We start from the raw sequence: 26,169 nt of genomic DNA, 5'->3' as shown, positions 1-26,169 counted from the left end.
GCCTGGTCAGGGTCATCTCTGGGTGGCCTCCTCCACACACTGACTTCTACCTAGGGCTCAGGGAGGAGGAGGATGAAGGGGCAGCAGTGAAATGGCTTCACGAGAAGTGCATAGGCTGCAGGAAGTGCCTCCAAGACACCAGCAGACATTCTCTGGTAGAGCCTCTGCCCCTCACTCCCAGCTTCCTTCTCTCTTAAAGCCCTGGCTGAAGCAGACACTGAGCTCCTTCTCTGGGCACCTGAAAGGGGGCACAGGGCGTGAGGATGATGTTTCCACCAAGACTGCTTAGTGCATCTTCTCATCAGTAGGAGCTGCTTGGTGGGGGTGGTGGCATGGGGAGCATCATTTGTCCTCTAGGACTGGACCCCTCAAGCCTATGAGAGGCAGCAATGTTGTAAAGGATTTGATGTCAGGATTCCTGGGTTCTGTCTAATCCTGGGCCATTGACTAACCCACTGTGTGATTTGCCAAGTCACTTCCCCAATCTGAGCCTCAATTTCCTCTCTTGTTAACTGAAGGGTTGTGTTGTAAGACAATCTTAAGGTCTCCTCTGGCATTTATATCTTCTTTATCTACAAAATGATTGTGTATGTGGCTTGTCATGAGGATTAGAGATAATTCATGTCAATGAAATTATATTTGGTACAGAAAATATGTAACCTTCAAATATCCTGGGATCCTTCCCTCTGGGAAATGGGTAACCTGAGTCCATTCCCCACTAAACAGGGCCATAAACAGCAGCATGAGTCAGATACCACCACCAATATTTATTACCCAAAGCAATCTGAAAGAATCGGGCACAAGGTCATGGCTTTCCCAGGTTACAAGAAAATCAGAACCTCTTCAAACTCACCCTCCACCCATAGCCAAAGTAAGGAATTAAAGGCTATAGCTCAAGCTATGTCATGGCTACTATATCCTCATTCTTGATGAATAGTCTCAAAGTCACAAGTTGGCATGATGCGACTTGGATCCAAATCTTACCAGAAAAAAAAAACCCACCATTAAAATAAGACAAGTTCATAGAAATCATTCCAACAGAAAGATACCGAGCCTTTACTGGCAATGAGAAGAGGAAAGATTTTCTGTTTATAATAACCAGAAAGAAATGGAATTGTCTAATAACCATCAATTGAGTATGAGCCTAGTTGAGTTGAGTATGAGCCTAGTACGGGATGCTAATCTTCTGGGGTCGGGGAAGTCTTGTGAGCTAACCAAACCCTCCTGGTCTCTGGTGAGGTCCACAAGTAGCAGTTTCCTGGTTGCCTGGTGACAAGGGACCATGCTTAGGGGTGGGGTGGGGCATGTTGGGGAGGGGGTCCTTCACTTGGCAAGTGAAATAACACAATTCTCAGAAGTTGTAGAAGAGGCAATCTTCAAACAGTGCTGAGAAGTCCTCTTACTTTTTCCACATTAGGGGAATGCAAACTGGTTTAACCTCACATGACATTTCCTTTTTTTCATTTGATTGGTTTAAAAATTATCCTGGATCCAGGAAAGTGGTGCCTTTTCTTATTCTCCTTTTATCATCAAAACAAACAGCCAATATGTCTCTAGAAACATTGCGTTCTAAACTGGAAGTGCTGACAAGCCTTCATCCCAGACGCTGAGTGGCAGATTTTCATGAAAATCAGCTTCTGGGCCAGTTAAGTCTTCATGAAGTTATCTTTTCATAACTCAGCCCTCATTCCCCTTCGGGTCAGTAGCAGTGGAACCAGGAAACCCAAGGGCCAGATTTCCTTCCTCAATGAAGGCACTCCAGGAAGAAGGGGAGTTCCTGGCACCTGCCTGCCAAACTCTGCTCTACTTGCTGAACTTTGCTCAGCATGAACAGGGCATTCTGGCTACAAGTTCCCCCAAACTATCCCAGATTGTATCTTTAAGGCACACCAATTCCTCTGTGTAAGGACTTCTGTTCAAAATGAATTGTATTAGTTATTCTTAACATTCAAAAGAGAAAGTTCTGCATCAGAGCCCACCTGTGTCCAGCCATTGTGCCCTGAGATCCCGAGACTGTGGGGATGAGGGCAGAGCCCATTAACATCAGGGATTCTGGTCACTGGGGTCACACTTGATCATGATTTTCAACCCCAATCCCTTTTTAAATGTTTCAAAGGCCTCCAGAGCTTTCTCCAGAGGAAACCTATGGGTGACGAGGGGTTTTACATTCACAGACTTGGACGCAAGCATCGAAATCGCCACTGGCCACCTGTAAAAGAGCACGAGCATTATATTCAACCTTCAAGAGGAAAGAGCCAGGTGCCCCAAACTACCAGGCACTAGATCAGCTTGGCCGTATTTATTGATAGCACTGTGGTTCTGCAAAGCCAATTTTACAGGCCAACAACCAAGGAAAGGACCTTACGGCTTATGATTCAGGGGTACAGAGCCTATTTCCAACTGCCACCACCCCTCACCCACCCGCTCACTCTGCCATGTCTGCCATGGAGCCTAGAATTCCTGTGGCATGAAGGTACAAGGCACATGGTGGAGGCCACTGGGAAAAGGCAGAGAAGCCGTGGGGAGGCAGCCCAGGACAATCCAGTCACACCCACTAACAGCTCAGCTTACTGGAAAACTGGTGCCCTGATGAGGGCATGGAGTTACAGCCTCTAAAGCCAGGAGTAAGGGACACTGCTGGGGAGGGGGGGGTCTCAGCCAGAGGGCTGCAGCAGGGGAGGGGGTGGAACTGCAGAACATGGATGGGGCAAACTAAGACCCTTTCGCTTCCCAGGGTGGGCCCTAGGGCTCAGGAACGGAAGCCATAGGACTTGATTTCTTCCTTTTGTCCTCCTTTCTCTCCTTCTTCCCTTCAAAGGGAGAAAATGGAGACCTGGCAACTTAAGAAAATGGGGGGAAAAAGGGGGCCTGGGGGGGATAAGCAGCAGACACTCAGTAAGAGCATGCTTCAAAATCCCCTCCTTCCCTCCTGCCATCCATCCTTCTGTCCCTCCCATTCTTTAACTGGCAGTGAGTGTTCTCTCTTTGGATCCCTGTTATATCACACAGCTATCAGTGTCGCCAGGGAGTGCCCCCCATGAACAAACAGGCAGAGACTCATGGGCCCAGAGGCTGAGTGGGGCCTGCCATGGTCTTGCTGGAGGCTGGGCATCCCGGCTCACCCACAGCATACTCACGTGTTGCAGTATCGAAACACGCCCTTGATATCCACCTCCCGGATGGCTGCATGCAGTAGGGGTACGGTGGTCATCTCAGACCCCAGCCCCACAAGCACGAGGGTCCCACCAGAGTGAGTGGCCTGTAAAGGAGGTAAAAACAAGAAAGCTCAGAAGATAAGAAATACTGACTTCCCACTTACGATAACATATTGTCACCACACAAGTATCTTCTGGTTGCATCAGCTGAGCATCCAAAAATTCCTGAGAATGTGATTTGTGTACACTGCTGAACTGCTCAACCTGCCAACCAAACTTAACTGAGCGGGAGAGTAAACACGGTTTTCTTTAAAGTGTATTCTGAAAAAATACACTTAACCCATGGAGAACCAGGCACAGTGGGAACATCTTCCAAAGCTTTACAGATTCGGGACCCAATATTGGCTTCAGCCACCTCCACAGTCTAAGCACCTGTTCCTCCCCCAGAGCGCCCCTCCACAGGCAGCACTTTCATCAGAGCTGGAAGGAACCACTGGCCCTCTAAGCTCACCAGTGGTGAGAAAACTATAAACATGAGACAGATGGGCCACTTGTATTCTGTGGCTTAAAAAAGGCTTCATATATGTGTGCAGGCTGGCAGTTAGAAATCTTTTTGTTCCAGAGATGTTTACCTCAGCAGTATGAGCCATAATGGGTTTTGTCTTCCTTGAATGTTTATCTGCCTTATCAGTTCCCCACTTGGAGTGGGTCACAGGCAGCAGTGAAATTTCTCCTGAAAATTTCCCCAGAACTCCCTGTGAGTGCTGTGCTTGTTCCAGAGCTTTCTGGGGATCACTGTGCTCAGTGCGGTGAGAGACAGAACAATGGATAATTCAATCATGCTGGTTGTCCATTATAGTCAGCAGCAAGCATTTATTGGGACCATTCTAGGTGCTAAACAGTGGAACTAGAGAAAGGCACACGTCACAGCCTCCAGTTCTGAGATGAAGGATACACCACGATCACAGCCTCCACTTCTGAGATGAAGGATACACCATGGAGAGAGGCCTGTGGTGCCGTGAGCCAGAGGAGAACTCAGGGTTTGAGTGGTGTGGGAGTGACTCCCAGCGCTGCTGCTTCAGAGCTGTGGCACCCTGGACGTGCCCTCTCAGCCCATTTTCTAGGGAAACTACTTCCTCATCAGCACTTCCTCTCTACCTGGTGGTGAGGAGGAACACCAACTGGCCATTCCAAGCTGCCAAGATGCCAGCAGTTTGCTGACCCCAGGTCAAGGAATGCTGGAACCACCTGGACACTATCCTGTAGGTATGGCATCTGCACCAAGGATATGACATCAATTCTACCCCAAGGCATCTGCCACGTCTCATCACAAACACTATCCAGTCATAACCTGGCAGGACGGCGATGCTCAGATTTGTCCATATTTGGTCCAGCCACCTAGCCTGCTCATTGGCGGGGTGGCCTATAGCATTCTACAGCACCCGTCATGCGTGACGTCAGGAGAGACACTGCTTCAGGCCTGGTGAGGCCCATGGGTCACATTCACCTCCATGCCTGCCTCAGGTAGCCTGGCAACCAGGCCCCCACCATCAACAGCTGGAAATGCCAACTGTTCCAAATGCTCTAAGGGTGGGGCACAAGAGGAAGGAGAGCCATGTCCTTTAAGTCCCCCAGCTTATACTGCCTCTCTGCGGGGTGGAGGTCACTTACCTGCTGACAACTTGAAGACAGCAGAGGCAACTTACTCATGTCTTAGCCCTCAAAGTGCCCAGCACAAAGCCTGGCACATGGCAGGTACCCAAGACATAACATGGGTAGATCAATCACACACAGATCCATTGTTCCTCTCTGAGCTTCGGCTTCTTTTTGCCCCTTCCCACCTGGTGACCACTGCCTATGACAGTGAAGCAGAGGGCTGGCCGACTCCCGCTGAAACTCAGGACAGTGCCAAGGTGGCACCCGCTCCTCCCTCTCCCCCACTGCTTCCTCAGCTCCCAAGGCCACTGGGCAACTTAGTAGGAGGAGGTCTAGGCAGCTGTGCTACTCAGCTTGGTGGGTCAGCCTTCCCTAGAATGTCTCATGTGATGCAAAGTGCCCTCCTGCTGTGAGTCTCAGAAGGAAGGAGGAAGCCCACGCTACCGGGGGGAGGCTGTCTGGGAGGCAGGGATAGGAGTCCCCTGTGGTGGCGGCTGCCTGCTACCCTCTCCAGCCCTGGCCCTGTCCCCCGACCCTAGCATGGTTGTTCGTGCCCTCCTTCCCTTCCTCTCCTAAGCAGCGGGGCAACTCAGGCACTGGGGCCTGGCAGGGCTGGGCCTGGGCCTGACTTGGCTTGCCTCAAACAAACCACAAATCCCTCAGCATAAAACGGTAACTGGTTTTCAGGGCTGTTGTGCAGATTAGGCCTCATGTTTATAAAGTACAGCAGGGAACCTGGCATACAGTAGGGCTTGGAACCTGGAAGTTGTTATTTTCCCTTCGTTTCCTCATATTTTGATCTGTCAGTGCCACTCCCTCCCACCACCTCCAACTTCCTGCCAACTTCCCATAAGTGGCTGGTGGGTCGCTGAGGGGCGAGTCGGGCATTGGCAGCTTATCTGTTCCTAGGTCTGGGAGACAAAACAAGCAGTAGTCAGCTGTGACCCTGGAAAATCACCTCACCTTCATGACTAACTGAATGACTGTCACTCTATATCAATGACTAAAAGACTGCAGTTTTCCTCAATAAAATAAGACGGGGATTTCCCACATACAATTAAGGCATGGTTCCCTGTTTTTCTTCTTGATCTTTTTACCAAAACTACTGCACTTTTAACATCACAGATATGATCATGAAGCCAACCGCATCCCCAAAGTGTGTGTCCTTAACATTTTTCAAGGCCCGTGTATAGCTGTTATGTTGTGTGAACCTCAGATGGCCCAATAAGGATGTAAGGCAAGTTCAAGTACAGTCTCCGCACTAGAGATAAGAAAACAGAGATAGCGCCTGTAATCCCAGCACTTTGAGAGGCCGAGGAGGGCGGATCATGAGGTCAGGAGATAGCGACCATCCTGGCTAACACGGTGAAACCCCATCTCTTCTAAAAAAAATACAAAAAAATTAGCTGGGCATGGTGGCAGGCGCCTGTAGTCCCAGCTACTCAGGACGCTGAGGCAGGAGAATGGCGTGTACCCAGGAGGCAGAGCTTGCAGTTAGCTGAGATCGAGCCACGGCACTCCAGCCTGGGCGACTGAGTGAGACTCTGTCTCAAAAAAAAAAAAAAAAAAAGAAAACAGAGATAGCAAAAGATGAATAAGTTTGGCTTGGGGCTCACGCAGCAAGCTGGTAAAGAAGTTTGACTCCCTACTTCTGCCTCCTTCACTCCCCTACGCTGATTCCCCAAAGCTGCCCTCAGCCCACTCACATAGATGCCCGCCTGGATGGAGGCCTCTGCCCCTGTGCACTCGATGGTGACTTCCGGCTTGCACCCCAGCAGACCTTCTACTTTCCTGGCGATTTCCTGAGGGCTCTCCTTGGAGATCTGGAGGACTAAATCAGCCCCAATCTCCTTGGCTTTAGACAATCGGGTAGCAGACAGATCTGAAGGTAAAAAAAAAAAAAAAAAATTCTTTCAAACAAGAGAAATCTGATGACTCATTAGGAAGAAAAGAAAATCGAGGTGTAAGATCTGATGGCAACAAAGCTCTCGTGCAATGGGTGGTGGTGTTGAGCCCAACACACATACTCTTCACACCAAGCTTGTCCAACCTGCAGCCCACATGCAGCCCAGGATGGCTTTGAATATGGCCCAACACAAATCCATAAACTCTCTTAAAATATTATGAGATAAAAGAAAATTTTTTAAGCTCATCAGCTATTGTTAGTATTACTGTATTTTATGTGGGGCCCAAGACCATTCTTCCAATGTGGCCCAAGGAAGCCAAAAGATTGGACACCCCTGCCCTACACCCTCATACACCCCCATATCCACCATACAGCTACACACACACACACACACACACACATACTCTCTCTCTCACACAAACTCTCTCTCTCTCTCTCTGATAGCTTCTCCTAACACAAAACACACACTTACACTCCTCTATATTTCCACAATCCATATGACACTACACACTCACCCCCTCCACACTGTCACAGATAACCTCTCCTCACACATGCACATACAGTAGGACCAGCTGTTTCCCAGTCAAGGAGATTGATAAAGAACAAAGTCTTACCAGTCACCACTACTTGAGCTGCTCCCATTGCCTTGGCCACGAGCAAAGTGACCATCCCGATTGGCCCTAAACAAAGCAGAAGACGGAATATGTTTGTGAAATATTAAACATCTGCTCTCCTACTTGTCCAGGCCATGGATAGGAACTATATCTTTCGTGTGTCTCTAGCATCTATCCCAGTGCCTGGCATGATAAGACCTTAGCGGCTGTTTGTTGAATGCAGAAGAGAATGAATCCATGAAGAATTATTCTCTACATAAAATACGCTCCTAGTGCTGGGTTCTATTTAATCCTCTCAAACCTCAGAGCTAAAATTTTCCCACTTACTTCTGGGCACTAGTGGAGATAATCTCAAAGAACCACAGGATTCAAGGAAACACAAACTTATTCAGAAAATAAGAAATCTCAGAAGGTCTGGACTTGTTTTCCTGTTCTTTCTTTGCCCCTACCTTCGTGAGAACCCATCACACCTCCCCTCAGAGAAAGACATATTCCTTTTAGGTGCCCTCTGAGGACCACCTGGAGAGGGTCCTTAAGTGAGCTGGCTCCCTGGGTTGGCCCACCTGCCCAGATAGCCCCAGGATACTCAGGTATCCAAGGATTTGCCTGAGACACCTGCTTCCCCATAGTATCTGCATGCTATGTGACACTATGGTTTCAATATAAAAATCAGACCCACAGAATGAAAGCAATGCAGAATATCTTTGGGGGTTTACTTTTTGTACACATCCCCTAAGAACAATTTTGTGAGCTCCCTCAGAAAACAAAACACTGAAAAATAATACCTGAAATGTCCAACAAAGCATGATTTAAAAACTACATGGGTATTAAAAATTACGCCATAACTCTTTATCTATTGACATGGAAAAATGTTCACAGTATTTTTTTTGAGACAGAGTCTCGCTCTGTCACCCAGGCTGGAGTGCAGTGGTGCAATCAGCTCACTGCAACCTCCGCCTCCCAGGTTCAAGCAATTCTCTCACCTCAGCCTCCTAAGTAGTGGAGATTACAGGCACCCGCCACCACGCCTGGCTACTTTTTGTTTTTTTAGTAGAGACGGGGTTTCACCATGTTGGCCAGGCTGGTCTCAAATTCCTGACCTCAGGTGATCTGCCTGCCTCAGCCTCCCAAAGTGCTAGGATTACAGGCATGAGCCACCGTGCCCAGCCTCATTTTTAAAAAAGAGTAGGTAAAGGAAGCGTATTTAGCATGGTCTCAGAAAAAACTAACTAACTAAAAGATTCTATACCCAAATATTAACAGTGGTTCTCTTGGGCTAATCGGTGACGGGATTGCAGGTGAATTTCTGTGTGTGTGTGTTGGGGGCAAGGCATGCATGCGTGTGGTATGTGTGACTTATTCTCCTTTTCTATGGTAAAAAGGTACTGGATCCATGCAGATTTTTATAAGAATCTGTCACCTGAGTCCCGCAGTCTGCTAGCCCATTGTGGCAAGTCTATTCTACATCCATCACCCCTCTTAGGAAGCCCTGTGATCACTTATTTGGCCAGCCAAAGAAAATCACAAACAAGTATGAGGAACACCAGATCACACCCACAAGGAGTGTGAGCGTACTGTCTGGGTCACCAGAATGATTTGGTCTGAGGCTGCTAGGGCCTGTTCCAGATGGCTTGAAACAGGGGATGAGAGAAGGCAGCTAGCTACAACCCTACTGCAGGCAGACTGCTGGCTCACAGTGGTGTGGGAGCAGACCACTGCTCACTCCTCCCACTGGCCGGGAGCCGGGTCTACCTTATTCATAGATGGGACTAGGCCATCACTTTGCTGGTATAATTTGAAAGTTCCAAGAGTTGCCCTTCCCTTTACTATCAAAAATATTTCTCTAAGGTGGAGGTTGCAGTGAGCCAAGATCGCGCTGCTGTACTCCAGCCTGGGCAACAGAGTGAGACTCTGTCTCAAAAGAAAAAAAAAAATTTCCCTAGTTTCCCATCAAGGGTTCAAAAATAATCGCCAGATTAATTCCTTTTTTTTTTTTTTTGAGACAGAATCTCCCTCTGTCGCCTAGGCTGGAGTGCAGTGGCACAATCTTGGCACACTGCAACCTCTGCTTCCCAGGTTCAAGTGATTCTCCTGTCTCAGCCTTCCAAGTAGCTGGGACTACAGGGGGCGCACCACCATGCCTGGCTAATTTTTGTATTTTTAGTAAAGATGAGGTTTCATCATGTTGGCCAGGCTGGTCTTGAACTTTTGGCCTCAAGTGATCTACCTGTCTCAGCCTTCCAAAGTGCTGAGATGAGCTACCCCGCCTGGCCCAGATTCATTCTTTTTGTTTGTTTGTTTTGAGATGGGGTCTTGTTTTTTTTGAGACAGGGTCTTGTTCTGTCACCCAGACTGGAGTTCAGTGGCACAATCATGGCTCGCTGCACCCTTGACCTCCCAGGCTCAGGTGATCCTCCCACCTCAGCCTTCTGAGTAGCTGGAACTACAGACACACACTACCACACCTGCTAATTTTTGTATTTTTTTGTAGAGACGGGCTTTCACCATGTTGCCCAGACTGGTCTCAAGCTCCTGGGCTCAGGTGATCCACCGGCTTTGGTTTCCCAAAGTGCTGGGATTATAGGCAGGAGCCACCGTGCCCAGCCAATTCATTCTTTAAATGAATAAAAAGGGCTATGTTGCCTAGGACATACAACCCTAGTTAATATCATGTCTGCAGATACTCATTTGTTTAGCAAAGTGCTAGTCACTGAGGGAATGGGACACTGCAATCCTCCCTTACCCAGAAGGATTCTAGAACAAATCTCAAGCCTTGGAGGGGGAATGAGATGGGCACAGAGGTCCCCACATTCCCAGTCAATGAACCTGCAACAGGGTGGCTTCTGTTTCTTACCAGCTCCACACACAAGGACCTTGTGTCCCAGGGTAACTCCGCCTCTCCTGCAGGCATGGATCCCCACAGAAAGTGGCTCGATCAGGGCGCCTTCCTCAAAGGTGACATTGTCAGGAAGCCTGAGGAGTCAATTGACACACAGAGATCCTCTGAGTTAATTACAACGCTAACAATAGTATTATATATGCCCAACGTCACTGTAATAACAACCATAGCTAACATTTATCGAGCATTTATTTATGTGCAGAGCAATGTGCTAAGCAATTTATATACATTAACTCATGTAAATCCCTGGAATAGTTCTGTGGTAGGTACTATCATGCCCATTTTACAGATGAGGAAACAGGCATGGTGGGTTAAATGACTTGCCCCAGCCATCCAAAGCTAGTGAGGGGCCCAAAGGGTTCAAATTAGAAGCCAGATATGTTCTCATCACAGAACCCATGCCACAATGTCCCCATCTGAAGAAAGCAACATGGTTTTCTTTGGAGAAATCAATTCAGTGAAATGAACACATTATGTTTTCTTTAATGTGCTATCCAAGCTACGGTATGGTGGTTATCATTAATAAATGAAAAGTTTATTTAACAAGGAGTTAATATGGCCACGTTCCAGCATCTCATCTGCTTCTCAAACTTACAGCCTTTTTAGTTTCACTTTAGCAAACAATCCTGACTATCACCAGTTTTGCAGAACAGTGATTTAGCAATGGGCATCACTCTGATAGTCGCCTCCCATATTATACATTCCAGAAGAACCACATCTGAGGACAGTGGCTGCCCTGCTGACCCAGGACCAGTCAAGAAGAAAAAGGACCTGTTCCACAAAGCTGATTAAATGCAGTGTCACCTTCACTCTGGGTTCTAGGTTTTCACTTCCACTGGTATCTTGACTCTATCAATAATACAGCTGATGACGACAGCAAATATTTGCATAAAGCTTTACAGATTAGGAAGCACGCTCATCCATTATCTCATTTAATCCTCATGAAAACCATGTTAGGCAGGTAGGGCAGGCTTTTTTAGAAAACCTTTAGTTTACAGAAGAGGAAACGGAAACTCACTGACATTAAGAGAATTGCCAAGGTTATGAAGCTAGGGAATGAAGGCCAGACTTAACCAAGGTGTCCTGATTCCACATCCTCTGCCTGTCCCATATCAGCTCCATCCTGGTATGAGCAGCTGTGTAGCTAATATTAATATCCAATTTCTGCTAGTTCCTCACTGCCCAGGATTTACCCAGCACCCCAAATCTCCACACACAGGAACAGAAAAACCCTCAAGTTCCAAAAAGAAATAAATGTGGCAGCCAAACCATGTGCTCATCCCCATGATCCTTTCAACACTGTCTCCGATCTTCAACAGAATAACTCGGAATCCTCCTGTCACTGTCCCTGATCCTTGACAGAACTACTCACCAGGCCAATGGAGGCCCAGCTGCCACCCACCACCCCCTTATCCCTTCCCCTCGGCTTCTTTCCCATCACTTCTCCTACTCCAATCCACTCTCCTGCTCTGACTGCGGTCACATTCCTTCTACTCCCCCTGGAAGTATCCCTTCTATATAATAGGAAAAAGGTGAAAATGAAATCGTGACGATTCCTAAACTCTCTCAGGGACTCCACAGGTTCCTAGACACGCCTGCCCTTCCACATCTGGGCCTCCTGAGGAACTCATAAGGGCTCTATGCAGAGGGTGGCTTGTGTGGAAACTACATCGAGGAGAGATGGGATTGGGGAAGGTGATGAGGGAAAATTGTTATCAGGAAGAATACTCTACTGATTAAGCAGATGCTGCCTCATCCGCCTGCACCCAACACAGCCAACCATGTTGGAAAGCCACCTGGTGTGGAGGCAGAAGCGTGCACAAGGAGTCCTGGAGGCCAGCCCCGCTGCCACTGACCTTGGGAAAACCACTGACTCAACCTCCCCGATCTTGTCCAGTGGGGGTTGATGGAGAACAAGGATGAGAAGACTCCAAGTTTCTTCCCAGCCCCAACCTTTCATGACTTTATAAACACCAGAGAGTGAAGAGGCAACTTGGTAGTTTTTACAATGGGGTTCAGGGAACAGTGCAAATTGGGTAACAGATGATCAAGAAGCCAAAGAGAAGCAGGAAAATAGAAAGAAAATAGATACAAAAATAAAGAGGCTGTGGTAGTATGGGAATCCTAAAAAGACATCAGAGAGGAGGGCTTGGGTCTAGGGAAGAACTGGGGACACAGGCAGAAAGCCCCCTGGGAGGAGAAGAAAGGCAGGGCTGTAGGACTCCCCAGAGACCTTCCTCAGCACCCCCACTGCCACTGCCAACCAGAGCCCCATCATTCCCTATAAACCACCAGCACAAGGCTCTCTTTCAGGCCTACTCCTGCACCTCCATGCCCAGACCACTAGGCCATGACTATGGCATAGCTTGGTACCATGTACTGAGCACTTACTATGTGCCAGACCTCATGCTGGAGACTTGATGTGCTTTTCTCATTGGATTTCATCAGTAATTCTGTGAGGGAGGTACCATTACTATTTCTATTTTACAGGCGAGGATATTGAGGTTACAAAATTTAAGTGACTTGCTCAAGGTCACACAGTTGTAATTGGCAGAGACCAGTGGGCTTCACCACTATGCTCTTCTGCCTTCCATGAAACTTTTGTTTGGTGTCTTGACTTGGAAAGGGCCCCAGAAAGATGGGCTCATTCAGGAACCACTTGCTGAAAGGAGTACTCTGCACATGTAACCTGCTTACTTCTAGAGCAGGTTCAGGTGTTGACTTAAACCCATCACAAGGTCTCTGGCCTGTGACTCCTCTCAAGGCTCCCAGCGGGCCCTAGAAAAACTCAGATCTGTCAGACTGCTCCTGTGACTGGCACCTGGCCTCCATCGGACAAGCCCCATCCTGGTTGAAAACCACCACTGGGGCCAGGCTGCGGTGGGAGAAGAATGCATCTGGGTTGGGTCAGGGGGAAAGCGGCACTTCGGCACCCTAGAAGCTCCATGGCTGGGGCCATGGGGGGCCACGCAGAAAGGGAGGCATTTTGCTTCCTCCAGACTCAACTTCACAATTTCAGGGGTGAGAATTGGAGTAGGATAGGGGAGTGGGCACAGGGCAGGAGCTTGAGACTCACAGAGACCCCAGTTTGACTCTTGGTTGTGCTCTGTGCCCAAGTCAATGAGCTTCCTTCTGCCTTGGTTAACCCAATAACGGTGCCCACCTCAGCATTATTCTTGTGGAGATTAAATAAATTAAAGCATGCAAACCACTTATTAGCACAAGGGTAGGCACATAGTAATAATAATTATGACTCTCCATGCATCACCTTATTTAATATTTTGGCGATTAAATGAAACTGAATCAGAGAAATGTGAAATAATTTCTCCAAAATCACTTGCCAGGAGGGAGCAGATCCAGGATCCCAGAGCTCAAGCCCCGGCAGCACACCACGGCACCTCAGGAAATGTCAGCTGTTGCTGTCATGGTGTGTTGTTGTTATTGTCAAGGTCATTGTTGTTGTTTTTCTTTTTGAGACTGAGTCTCGGTCTGTTGCCCAGGCTGGAGTGCAGTGGCGTGATCTCGGCTCACTGCAACCTCCACCTCCCGGGTTCAAGTCATTCTCCTGCCTCAGCCTCCCAAGTAGCTGGGACTACAGGTGCCTGCCACCAGGCCTGGCTAATTTTTTGTATTTTTTTAGTAGAGATGGGGTTTCACCGTGTTAGCCAGGAAGGTCTCGATCTCCTGATCTCATGATCCACCCGCCTTGGCCTCCTAAAGTGCTGGGATTACGGGCATGAGCCAACACACCTGGCTGAGGTCATTGTTGTTATGACCTTTCTTGTGGTTGCAGTGGAAACTAATAACAGAGGATGAACCACAGGAATTCCCTCCAGGATGTCTGCAGAGGGTGAGTGATTTCAGCAATAATTTTCTATTGTTGCTCTAAGTAAGGGAAACTGAAACTGAAAGACTAAAACCAACCACTGTGAGTCAGTCTTATTCCTAGGGAGGCTACCCTCTCTCAATGCCACCAAGAAGAGTAGCCTGCCCAGGTGATGCCTCATGTTTGGAATTATGAGCTGAAAAGAATAAAGAAATAACCACAGGAAACAGCACCAAGTTAATGAAGGGAAAGAGGTCCCAGGTGACCCAGTGGGACTGTGGATACTAACTTGTAACAAAAGGCTGCATTGTGCTTATAGAACCGGCAGAGGTTCCCGTCATCGGGAGGTGTGGCACAGAAGAAGATGGAAGGTGACAGATTGTATCGGCCAATCTTGCAGAATTCATCATTTTCTCGGGGAGCACCAGGCTCGATGGCAACACGATCACCTGGAGAGGAAAACAAAGATGGCACCATGTCCGAGGGTGGGAGCAGAGTCTGCCCCCTCTTTGGTCTGGTTCTTTGTTTTCCAACCTTTGAAAACAGCAGAAGCAGAGATGTTATGAAGGCTTGCATGCTCATGGGCAGATGCCAGATGAGAGAATCTAGCTTAACGAGCCACCCTCCTCCCTGGGGACCCAGGGTGTCCTAGGCAAGAGAGGAAACTCGGGATGAAGCACAGAGTCACTCTGGGGGAAAAGGACCAGCCCCCTCCTCCACGGCCCAGTGTGGCCTGCCCTTTTTCCAACTCCTGCAACAAGCCAAGCCACCCCTCTATCTCCACAGCCACTTCCCAGCTAAGGCAAGCCAAGTATATTCCCATCTCACACTGCTGGAAAAGGGGTAGCTAATACATGGAGTTTGCAGGCATTTTTTCTTCATCTGTTTGGAAGACAGAAAGCAAAGCCTTTACAAAGACAACAGCTATAATTACAGCATGTTTTATGTCCAGTCTGGTCGTTTTTAGACAATAATTAGGAGTCGACTGATTCCTGGTAGTAGAACTGCAAAGGCCAATGACCTGCAGAGGACTCTGGTACAGTAGAGAGTAATAGTTGAGGCTTCTGAACAGCCAGCTCTATTATATTTCTATTCTATGCCTCACTACACCTGCTTGGAAACCCAGCCTGAGAACTGCTCTCTAATTGTTTTTTTTTCTATCTTTTTATTATGAAGAATTTCAAACACACAGCAAAATTCAAAGAACTGTATAGCGAACACCTGGATACCCTCCTCCTACATTCTTCAAGGAACATCTAGCTATGTTCACTTTATCACATATCTATCCATCTACCCCTCCGTCTCATCTCTGTCTCCTTCCATCAGTCTATCTTCTTTTCCGATGCATTTCAAAGCAGGCTGCAGACATCAGTATACTTCACCCTTAAATGCTTCAGCCTGCATATCATTAACTAGAGTTCAGTATTTGTTTATGGTTCTTTTTTAAAGGTATCACCTAGGAATGCAAACCCCTTTTAAGATACAGAACACTACCACTACCTCAGAAATCTTATTCCTCTGTATCTGTTCCCAGTCAATCCCCAGCCCCACCCCCAGAGGACACCAATTTTTTGACTTTTTTTTGTACCACAGATTAGTATTGCCTGTTCTAGCACATCACAAAAATGGGATCATACAGTAGATACTCTTTTGAATCTTGCTTCTTTCAGTTAGCATAATGCTTTTCAGATTGATCTATGTTGTTGTGGTATTAACTGTCTGGCCAGGGGTGGTGGCTCATGCCTATAATCTCATAATCCCAGCACTTTGGGAGGTCAAGGCAGGAGGATCACTTGAACCCAGGAGTTCAAGAGCAACATAGGAAGACCTCATCTTTACAAAAAAAATTTTTTTAATTAGCTGAGCATGGTGGTGTGTGCATGTGGTCCCAGCTACTTGGGAGGCTGAGGCGGGAGAATCACTTGAGCCCAAGAGGTTGAGGCTGCAGAGAGACATGATGACACCACTGCATTCCCATCTGGGTGACAGAGCAAAACTGTCTCAAAAACAAATGACAGTTTGTTCCTTTTCATGGCTGAATGGTGTTCCAATATAAGAGTATACCACAGTCAGTATCACCATTCTCTTATTGATGGAAAAAACCTGGTTGTTTCCAGTTTTCTCATTGTTGGTTTTTTGGGGGTTTTTTTGTGCATGTTTCTTTGGTTTTTTTGTTTGTTTTTTGAGACAGGATCTCACTCTGTCACCCAGGCTGGAGTACAGTGATGCAATCACAGCTCACTGTAGCCTCAACCTCCCCAAGTTCAGGTGATCCTCCTGCCCCAGTCTCCCAAGTGAGGAAGGAGAGAGAAAAAAAGCAGGCAGACAGTTAGGGCAGGTCCTCGGTGGAATTCTTTGAAACAAAACAGCAGTCTGGAAAAAATCAAACTGCGGGCACATAAAGAGCAGCTTGGAAAAATCAAGCTACAGGCACAGATAAGGGAGTGAGGCCCAACATAGAAATGACTTGGTTCTCTGTGTAATCAGTGCACTCCCAGGAAATAGTTTCCTCCCCTTTTTGGGCATGTACACAGTGGGCTCCATGAGAACTTGCATGGGGTGGGGTGGGGGCTTGCTTAAAACATGCCCGTAGTTGCTCAGGCAAGAGAAGCTGCACTCTGTGCTTGCCCAATACATGCTTGCAGCTGCACAAATAAGGGAAGCTACACAGGTAGCTACAGAGAAAAGGTAAGTTACACAGCACCTAGACAGATAAGGGAAGTTTCTTATAACAACCTTCGTATTTAACTGTAAAACAACAACCCTCTTTCAGGTCTCCCGCTCTGCTGCTGAGAGCTTTCCTCTTTCACTTACTAAACTTTCACTCCAACCTCACCCTTGGTGTCCATGCTCCTTAATTTTCTTGGTAATGAGACAAAGAACTCTGGATAACACCTCAGACAAAGAGACTGCTACACTGACCCTAGACTGCTTCACCTGTAGGGGGTCATCTGGGATATGTCAGAAGGGTGAGTAGGAGCAGCCCCCAGTACTTTACTTTCTGCAGTTTCTTATCCATAGTTTTTTTTTTTTCTCTTAAAATGAAACAAACACCAGGCCTCTGTTGGTCAGTTAAGAGTGGTTAGTGCAGCCACCAGATCTGTAAGACTCAGAGGACAGGCTTGCTGGAGAGGATTTTGTCAATCCCCCATTGCCCTTGGGTGTTGTGAATGTCAGCTGTGTTCCAATCCAGTTTCCATTCATGGAAGACCTAGCCATCACATAGGGTTGGAAGGAGGTCCTGGGACAACTGAAGGTTTCTGGCTGAGGCTACACCTCAGTGTTATCTGAAGGTCCCCGAACTAACTCCAGTTCCTGACAGCCCATCACGGTGTCGGCACCAGGACTTCCAGTCTTTCCTATCACATTTTCTTCCATTCTCTCCTTTGTGACTATCATGTCTCCTATCCCTTCTTTGTATGCTATGCTGAAGGTGTTTTTACAACCTGGGAATATAATTTTGTTGGATAGAATCAGCCAGTGCCTTAGTAACCAGGAAAGTAACTCAAAGAATTGCTGTTCTTGTGATTTCCTAGAAACAGGGAGAATTCAAGATTTCAGTCTAAATTTTCACTTAGTAAGGACCTTTTTGTCCCCCAGTGATAGGCATTCATGGCACTGTATGGGAGGATATTTCACCCTCAGTGAATACCCTCCTCTCCATTTGGGCTTTGCGCCCAGCACTGCCCAGTGAATCTTTTTTCTTTCTTTCTTTCTTTTTGTTTTTTTTGAGACAGAGTCTCAGTCTGTTGCCCAGGCTGGAGTGCAGTGGCGCAATCTGGGCTCACTGCAAGCTCTGCTTCCCAGGTTCATGCCATTCTCCGGCCTCAGCCTCCCAAGTAGCTGGGACTACAGGCACCTGCCATCACACCCGGCTAATTTTTGTATTTTTAGTAGAGACGGGGTTTCACCGTGTTAGCCAGGATGGTCTCCACCTCCTGACCTCATGATCTGCCCACCTCGGCCTCCCAAAGTGCTGGGATTACAGGCGTGAGCCACCGTGCCCAGCCAAATCTTTTTTTCTATTCATAAAACTTTTATTCTACTTAGATGAATTTAATACACATGTTCTTAACAATTATGCTTGGATTGTTCATGAAAATTTCATAAGACATTAAACAAACCTAGCCATCATCTCAAGTTGTTTCCCTGCTAACTATTTTACAGCACATGCATGTTAGGCAAGTATCAAAAAAAAATCACAAAAGCAAAAAACCTAAAAATCACAAAAGCAAAAAACCTAAAAAAAGGTTAAATACATGGGTTTTTGTTTTACTGCTGTGCTTGATATACATAAGTAATGAATATCAGCCAATTCAGTTTTACTGCATCTTTACTTTTACATTTGTTCCTCAGTTGTCTAAAACATTTAAATACAAATAAAATGAATGTAGCAAAAATAATGAAAGCTAACAGCAGGTAACTTTACAAATAATGGAATGTGAACTGTTTCTGCCCTTATCCAGAGTAAAATGGGTTACGACTGTCTAAAGGAACACTTCTGCAGCTGTAGTCAAAGGTGTGCACATTGAGATTGAGTATTCCACAGATATACATGGTTTAACACGTGGGATCCATGGGATAACTGTTTCTACCACAGCCTTGTAAGTGCTCCAAACCTTAAAGTACCCACAATTACTACACCTGTGACTGGAACCAATGATCCCTTTTACTCCCCACCAGGACAAACCAATACGTAGGCAGTTTTCTTTGCTTAAATATGGAAGTTTCTTTGCTTAGATATGGAACACTGGCCCTTGTGAAGCCACAATGTACCAAAAGTACTATGCCAAACATTTATAACTTGTATAAAAATTCCACATCCCCATATTGGCCACTTAAAATGAAAACAGGTAACTCCCTAAATGTTAACTGGCTCTATTCCCCTACTATTAAACATAAAAACCACATGGGAAATATAGAAATTCAAATAGAATCTATAAATTACCTTGGGCAGTATGGCCATTTTCACGATATTGATTCTTCCTACCCATGAGCATGGAATGTTCTTCCATTTCTTTGTATCCTCTTTTATTTCATTGAGCAGTGGTTTGTAGTTCTCCTTGAAGAGGTCCTTCATGTCCCTTGTAAGTTGGATTCCTAGGTATTTTATTCTCTTTGAAGCAATTGTGAATGGGAGTTCACTCATGATTTGGCTCTCTGTCTGTTATTGGTGTATAAGAATGCTTGTGATTTTTGTACATTGATTTTGTATCCTGAGACTTTGCTGAAGTTGCTTATCAGCTTAAGGAGATTTTGGGCTGAGACAATGGGATTTTCTAGATATACAATCATGTCGTCTGCAAACAGGGACAATTTGACTTCCTCTTTTCCTAATTGAATACCCTTTATTTCCTTCTCCTGCCTAATTGCCCTGGCCAGAACTTCCAACACTATGTTGAATAGGAGTGGTGAGAGAGGGCATCCCTGTCTTGTGCCAGTTTTCAAAGGGAATGCTTCCAGTTTTTGCCCATTCAGTATGATATTGGCTGTGGGTTTGTCATAGATAGCTCTTATGATTTTGAGATACATCCCATCAATACCTAATTTATTGAGAGTTTTTAGCATGAAGGGTTGTTGAATTTTATCAAAGGCCTTTTCTGCATCTATTGAGATAATCACGTGGTTTTTGTCTTTGGTTCTGTTTATATGCTGGATTACATTTATTGATTTGTGTATATTGAGCCAGCCTTGCATCCCAGGGATGAAGCCCACTTGATCATGGTGGATAAGCTTGTTGATGTGCTGCTGGATTTGGTTTGCCAGTATTTTATTGAGGATTTTTGCATCAATGTTCATCAAGGATATTGGTCTAAAATTCTCCTTTTTGGCTGTGTCTCTGCCCGGCTTTGGTATCAGGATGATGCTGGCCTCATAAAATGAGTTAGGGAGGATTCCCTCTTTTTCTATTGATTGGAATAGTTTCAGAAGGACTAGTACCAGTTCCTCCTTGTACCTCTGGTAGAATTCAGCTGTGAATCCATCTGGTCCTGGACTCTTTTTGGTTGGTAAGCTATTGATTATTGCCACAATTTCAGAGCCTGTTATTGGTCTATTCAGAGATTCAACTTCTTCCTGGTTTAGTCTTGGGAGAGTGTATGTGTCGAGGAATTTATCCATTTCTTCTAGATTTTCTAGTTTATTTGTATAGAGGTGTTTGTAATATTCTCTGATGGTAGTTTGTATTTCTGTGGGATCGGTGGTGATATCCCCTTTATCATTTTTTATTGCATCTATTTGATTCTTCTCTCTTTTTTTCTTTATTAGTCTTGCTAGCACTGCCCAAGGTAATTTATAGATTCAATGCCATCCCCATCAAGCTACCAATGATTTTCTTCACAGAATTGGAAAAAACTACTTTAAAGTTCATATGGAACCAAAAAAGAGCCCGCATCGCCAAGTCAATCCTAAGCCAAAAGAACAAAGCTGTAGGCATCACGCTACCTGACTTCAAACTATACTACAAGGCTACAGTAACCAAAACAGCATGGTACTCGTACCAAAGCAGAGATAGAGATCAATGGAACAGAACAGAGCCCTCAGAAATAACGCCACATATCTACAACTATCTGATCTTTGACAAACCTGAGAAAAACAAGCAATGGGGAAAGGATTCCCTATTTAATAAATGGTGCTGGGAAAACTGGCTAGCCGTATGTAGAAAGCTGAAACTGGATCCCTTCCTTACACCTTATACAAAAATTAATTCAAGATGGATTAAAGACTTAAACGTTAGACTTAAAAGCATAAAAACCCTAGAAGAAAACCTAGGCATTACCATTCAGGACATAGGCATGGGCAAGGACTTCATGTCTAAAACACCAAAAGCAATGGCAACAAAAGCCAAAATTGACAAATGGGATCTAATTAAACTAAAGAGCTTCTGCACAGCAAAAGAAACTACCATCAGAGTGAACAGGCAACCTACAAAATGGGAGAAAATTTTTGCAACCTACTCGTCTGACAAAGGGCTAATATCCAGAATCTACAATGAACTCAAACAAATTTACAAGAAAAAAACAAACAACCCCATCAACAAGTGGGCAAAGGACATGAACAGACACTTCTCAAAAGAAGACATTTATGCAGCCAAAAAACACATGAAAAAATGCTCACCATCACTTGACATCAGAGAAATGCAAATCAAAACCACAATGAGATACCATCTCACACCAGTTAGAATGGCAATCATTAAAAAGTCAGGAAACAACAGGTGCTGGAGAGGATGTGGAGAAATAGGAACACTTTTACACTGTTGGTGGGACTGTAAACTAGTTCAACCATTGTGGAAGTCAGTGTGGCAATTCCTCAGGGATCTAGAACTAGAAATACCATTTGACCTAGCCATCCCATTACTGGGTATATACCCAAAGGACTATAAATCATGCTGCTATAAAGACACATGCACACGTATGTTTATTGTGGCACTATTCACAATAGCAAAGACTTGGAACCAACCCAAATGTCCAACAATGATAGACTGGATTAAGAAAATGTGGCACATATACACCATGGAATACTACGCAGCCATAAAAAGTGATGAGTTCATGTCCTTTGTAGGGACATGGATGAAATTGGAAATCATCAGTCTCACTAAACTATCGCAAGGACAAAAAACCAAACACCGCATGTTCTCACTCATAGATGGGAATTGAACAATGATAACACATGGACACAGAAAGGGGAACATCACACTCTGGGGACTGTTGTGGGGTGGGGGGAGGGGGGAGGGATAGCATTAGGAGATATACCTAATGCTAAATGATGAGTTAATGGGTGCAGCACACCAGCATGGCACATGTATACATATGTAACTAACCTGCACATTGTGCACATGTACCCTAAAACTTAAAGTATAATAATAATAAAATAAAAAATTAAAAAAAGAAAGAAATTCAAATAGAAGTAACATAAACCTGTCATAAATTGTAAACAAAAACTATTTGTGGGACAGCATGGATGACAAATGGTCTACTGTGTAAATTTTACAATGAGGCAGAAAAAAGTTGGAAGGCTGGTTACTTTTCCCCTCCTTCTCCTGCTTCAGCTTTGTTTCCTTGGGTATCTGATGTCCACAACGTCAAGTTGTCTCTCAGTAATTGCATTATTAGCTTGCTGTCTTTGTATGACTCTTCCCTTAATGTATCAAGTTCAGCAATGGCTCCATCAAAAGCTGTCTCTGGAAGACAGCAGGCTTTCTCTGGGGAGTTCAGAATCTCATAAGAGAACACAGAGAAGTTAAGGGCCAGACCCAGTCTGATAGGATGTGTTGGATGTATTTCCTTTTTGCTGGTTTCAAAGGCTTCTAGGTATGCTTGTTGTGACTTATCGACAATCCCTTACTTGTCATCATCAGCGGCAACCTCAGCCAAATAACAGTAGTAATTGCCTTTCATTTTCAAATAGAAGACTTTGATCTCTGCTTGTGAAGCACTGGGGATCAAGAACTTTTCCAAAAGAGACAGTATCTCTTAGCTCTGTCTCAATTTTCTCTCTGTATTCTCGAGCCATCTGCTGTTCTATCTCAGCACCTTCTGTCTTTTGTTCAATACTTGAGATGACCCCCCAAGATGACCTACGGGCTCCTACAACATTTTTATAAGCAACTGAGAGAAGATTCCTCTCCTCATTGGATAATTCAGCTCCTTGCTCAATTACAGACTTCATGCAGGCTGCCATGTTATCATATCGCTCAGCCTGCTCAGCCAGTTTGGCCTTCTGAACCAGCTCATTTTTACCCATGACTGGATGTTCAGTGTCTGAAGTGGGTGGTGGCGGTGGATAGACAGGGGCTCAGCAGTCTCTGGGTGGCGGGGGCAGCAGTGGCAAGGCTGAGAGTCTGTCTGCCCAATGAATTTGAACAGTTCCTCTATGAGACAATTTTCTTTTGCTAAGAGGCATACTGTGGGGGTAGACTATCAAACCCCAAACCTCTTTCTAACCTCTGCCTGGAAAAAATTTAGAGTCAGAGTTTTTACCTAACATTTCAGTCCCTACCATGCCACCTAGTGAAATGGGATTTTTCTCTGTGGGGGGCACTATTTGCCCTTTGTCCAAGGCCTCTAGTTCCCCAATTTCTCTCCCTCCTACAACCCTCTATTAGGAACCAGGCTCCATGCCCCATCTGTAAACAGCAAAATTCCACCTTCAATAGTCAAGAGGAAGCCACCCTTGAGAGACAACTTTTAGCCTCAGTGCTGTCCCCATCACAGGGAGAACAGCCATTCAATCCTTATGTTTGAGGCACCTGTTCTGCATCCAGCTACGTTGGAGTCTCTGGCTAACAGACAATTGCTTCTTCACATATCAGGCTTTGCTGCTGGAAGGATCTACAGTCCACTTAAAACCTGTCCCTGCCTAAACCCAGCCACTTTCCTCCCAGAGGAAATTAGAGACTACTGAAAATAGATTTACATGCAAGGTGTGTAAGGAAAGTAAAATGTGTTTTGGTAAAAGATTATAAGAAGACATGGAAATGTAAATTTTGCCTAGAAATAAAGGATTGTTTTGAATTAGGTTAAGATAAAGCTGAAGGTTTGAGCAAGTTGTGGAAGCATTATAAAAATTAATCTTGCAAAGGAAATTCTGTGTCTGAATATATTGACTAAATTCAAAAGGGTATTCTATGTTTTTTACATAAATTGAGCATTGAAATAAAAGTACAACAAGGCTTTCTTAAGGCACTGATCTGCTCCTTAACAAAAATTTGTAGAGAGTTATAAAAGGTTTACAAGAATCTCACCTCATGATCAAACTGGGTAAGATTTGATAGAATTATCTCTAAGGTTTCATTTAAAAAGTTGGGGTTGACATTAATAGTAGACTAATGCAAGGGTGAAATTTGGCTTTCTCCTCTTGAACAGGATTTTCATGTAACATTAAAGACAGATTGTTTGGAAGCTAAGTCCTCCCTCTTAATGAGTGAAGGTTTTTGCCTTGTTTTAAAATGTTTTAGTCATGACTTTGGCTAAAATAAATAGTTTATAGTAATCTATAATTGTACTTCATAATATCAAGTGCTTTGAACCGCTAACATATTTAACAGGCTCCCCCAAATCAAACTTCAGTTTCAAGGTTGTCTTTTCTAATCCCAAGCTTTTGGGTATTATAGCGGGCCCCTGGAGCATCCAAAAGAGAGGTAAACAGGAGTATTTGACATGTTTAGTTACGTGGGATTGCCAAAGTCATGTTTAATCTTCTTTAGGTTATATTTTAGTGAATAACATTATGTTCCAAAATTGTATAGAATATCTAAAATTCTAATGTCTGAGTATTTGCTATCAATCATAATTAAGGTTATTGTGTAAATTATTGTAAACCACAGAGATAACCAAATTTCTTTGTCAATTGTGTTTTTAACTGTAGCTACCCTGGATATTTTGTCATTCACAGACAATTGTTGTCTTGTTTTAATCATCTTCAAAAGATAGTTTATAATCAGCTATAGGACTTTGATAGGTGCTCTCAAATGCAGGTTTCTGATAACCTTGGAGATTGTGACATTGGAATAGAGGAAAAATGTATAGGACTCATGAAGAACTGAAATGTTCATGAATATCATGCAGAGCAAGTATTAATGGAATGGACTGACCTAATAGAAAACTGAAGTAATCCTTTTTAACTTTCTGCTTAAAACATTGCTAATCCTTGTTTTTCAGAGTCAAGGGAATTTTTCTTTTGAGCTATCTACAGCTTTTAACAATTCAGTAATGTATACTCCTGTGAACAAAATTTGGAGTATGTTTGTTTCTTTCTGCCAGTTTCTCTAGACTTCGGAAACTATTTGTGAGTATTCTTGATTTATGGCAATATAGTTGTTTCCATCAGTGCAGTAAGAATCCATCTTCTTTTACAACAGGACACAACTGGAGAAACTAGTTGTTTTACCAAGGCTTTGACTGGAACAGTGTGCTTCCCTTTAAAAAATCAAGCTGGAGTTGCAGAGCCAATAAATGCCCCTTGGGAAAACTGGCTTCATATCTTGTCTACACAATCCCCGTACAGGATTCCTAAACTGTGATGAGTAAAGAATGTCACTTTCTAACAGGCTCCATGTTCTTTTGACCTCAAGAAGAGAGGAATTTGCCCAACTCATAGGTATTTGAGTATACAAATCCATGGCTGGGCTCAGCTTTGAAAAGTAGGGCCAGGCGTGGTGGCTCATGCATGTAATCCCAGCACTTTGGGAGGCTGAGGCGGGTGGATCACAAGGTCAGGAGATTGAGACCATCCTGGCTTGAGACCATCCTGGCTAACACGGTGAAACCCCATCTCTACTAAAAATACAAAAAATTAGCCAGACCTGGTGGTGGGTGCCTGTAGTCCCAGATACTCAGGAGGCTGAGGCAGGAGAATGGCATGAACCCAGGAGGCAGAGCTTGCAGTGAGCCAGATGGCACCACTGCACTCCAACCTGGGTGAGAGTGCGAGACTCTGTCTCAAAAAAAAAAAAGAAAAGTCCTATCTCAAGTTGCTCGCAAAACAGAGTTTCATCAAAGCCAATTTTAAAAGCCTATGTAGAAATAATTATTCTTGCTGTACTTTATGCAAATAATCAGGCCAAGTATAAGACTAAAGTTTATTTTGCAAACAACTCAGTCTTACTGTGATTTGTTTTCGACAAAAGTGAGGACTGGCAAGAGAAAAATATGCTTCAAAACTTATCATACATTTGTCCATTAAATTCTAATCTCATTAGTTGTTTTAAGTTTTTACTTAAAAACTTAGCCTACATTTTAGACTAACCATGCTTATTCCTGTGAACCAATCAGTGATCTGTGGCTGCAACTCAGAAGAAACAAAAGAGATCAGTAATATAAAAAATCTGGATCAATATTTTAATTCTGAGCAATTATCCTGCAAATCCTGCCAGATGATGGGAATGAATGGGCGGCCCATAACTCAGAGGTTTCCTTGTTTGGGAAAATAAGACCAAGGGAGCTAACCAAAGCCAAGTCCCGTGCACCCAAATCTTGGCAGGCATAACTGTAGCTGCCAGTTATCTGGGCACATTGTCAGCTTTGGGATTTTTGAGCTTTCCTTACCCCCTTGTCTTGTTTTGATATATGTCTTCTAATAACCCACATTGTTTTTTCTCGCCTAGAGGTTATCAA

General features: G+C 44.8%; 1 protein-coding gene and 1 pseudogene across 1 annotated transcript in view; both read right to left on the bottom strand.

Annotated features, from left to right (window-relative positions):
- Positions 1-747: 747 nt before the first annotated feature.
- SORD (sorbitol dehydrogenase) overlaps positions 748-26,169 on the bottom strand; it is a 52,258-nt gene continuing 26,836 nt past the window's right edge. Inside the window, exons 4-9 of the mRNA XM_031002493.3 lie at positions 14,346-14,505; positions 10,186-10,304; positions 7,332-7,397; positions 6,518-6,693; positions 3,138-3,259; positions 748-2,209 (exon numbers count right to left, since the gene is read on the bottom strand). Of these exons, the coding sequence (XP_030858353.1) occupies positions 2,044-2,209; positions 3,138-3,259; positions 6,518-6,693; positions 7,332-7,397; positions 10,186-10,304; positions 14,346-14,505 (809 nt within the window). The 3' untranslated portion in view covers positions 748-2,043. The remainder of the gene's footprint in view (positions 2,210-3,137; positions 3,260-6,517; positions 6,694-7,331; positions 7,398-10,185; positions 10,305-14,345; positions 14,506-26,169) is intronic.
- Positions 21,979-23,030, bottom strand: LOC109023334 (14-3-3 protein zeta/delta-like; annotated as a pseudogene).

This window comes from Gorilla gorilla, chromosome 16 (genome assembly GCF_029281585.2).
Source record: "Gorilla gorilla gorilla isolate KB3781 chromosome 16, NHGRI_mGorGor1-v2.1_pri, whole genome shotgun sequence".
NCBI lineage: Eukaryota > Metazoa > Chordata > Mammalia > Primates > Hominidae > Gorilla > Gorilla gorilla.
The sequence above is the reverse complement of the archived record's forward strand: the minus strand, read 5'-3'. Positions and strand labels throughout refer to the sequence as shown.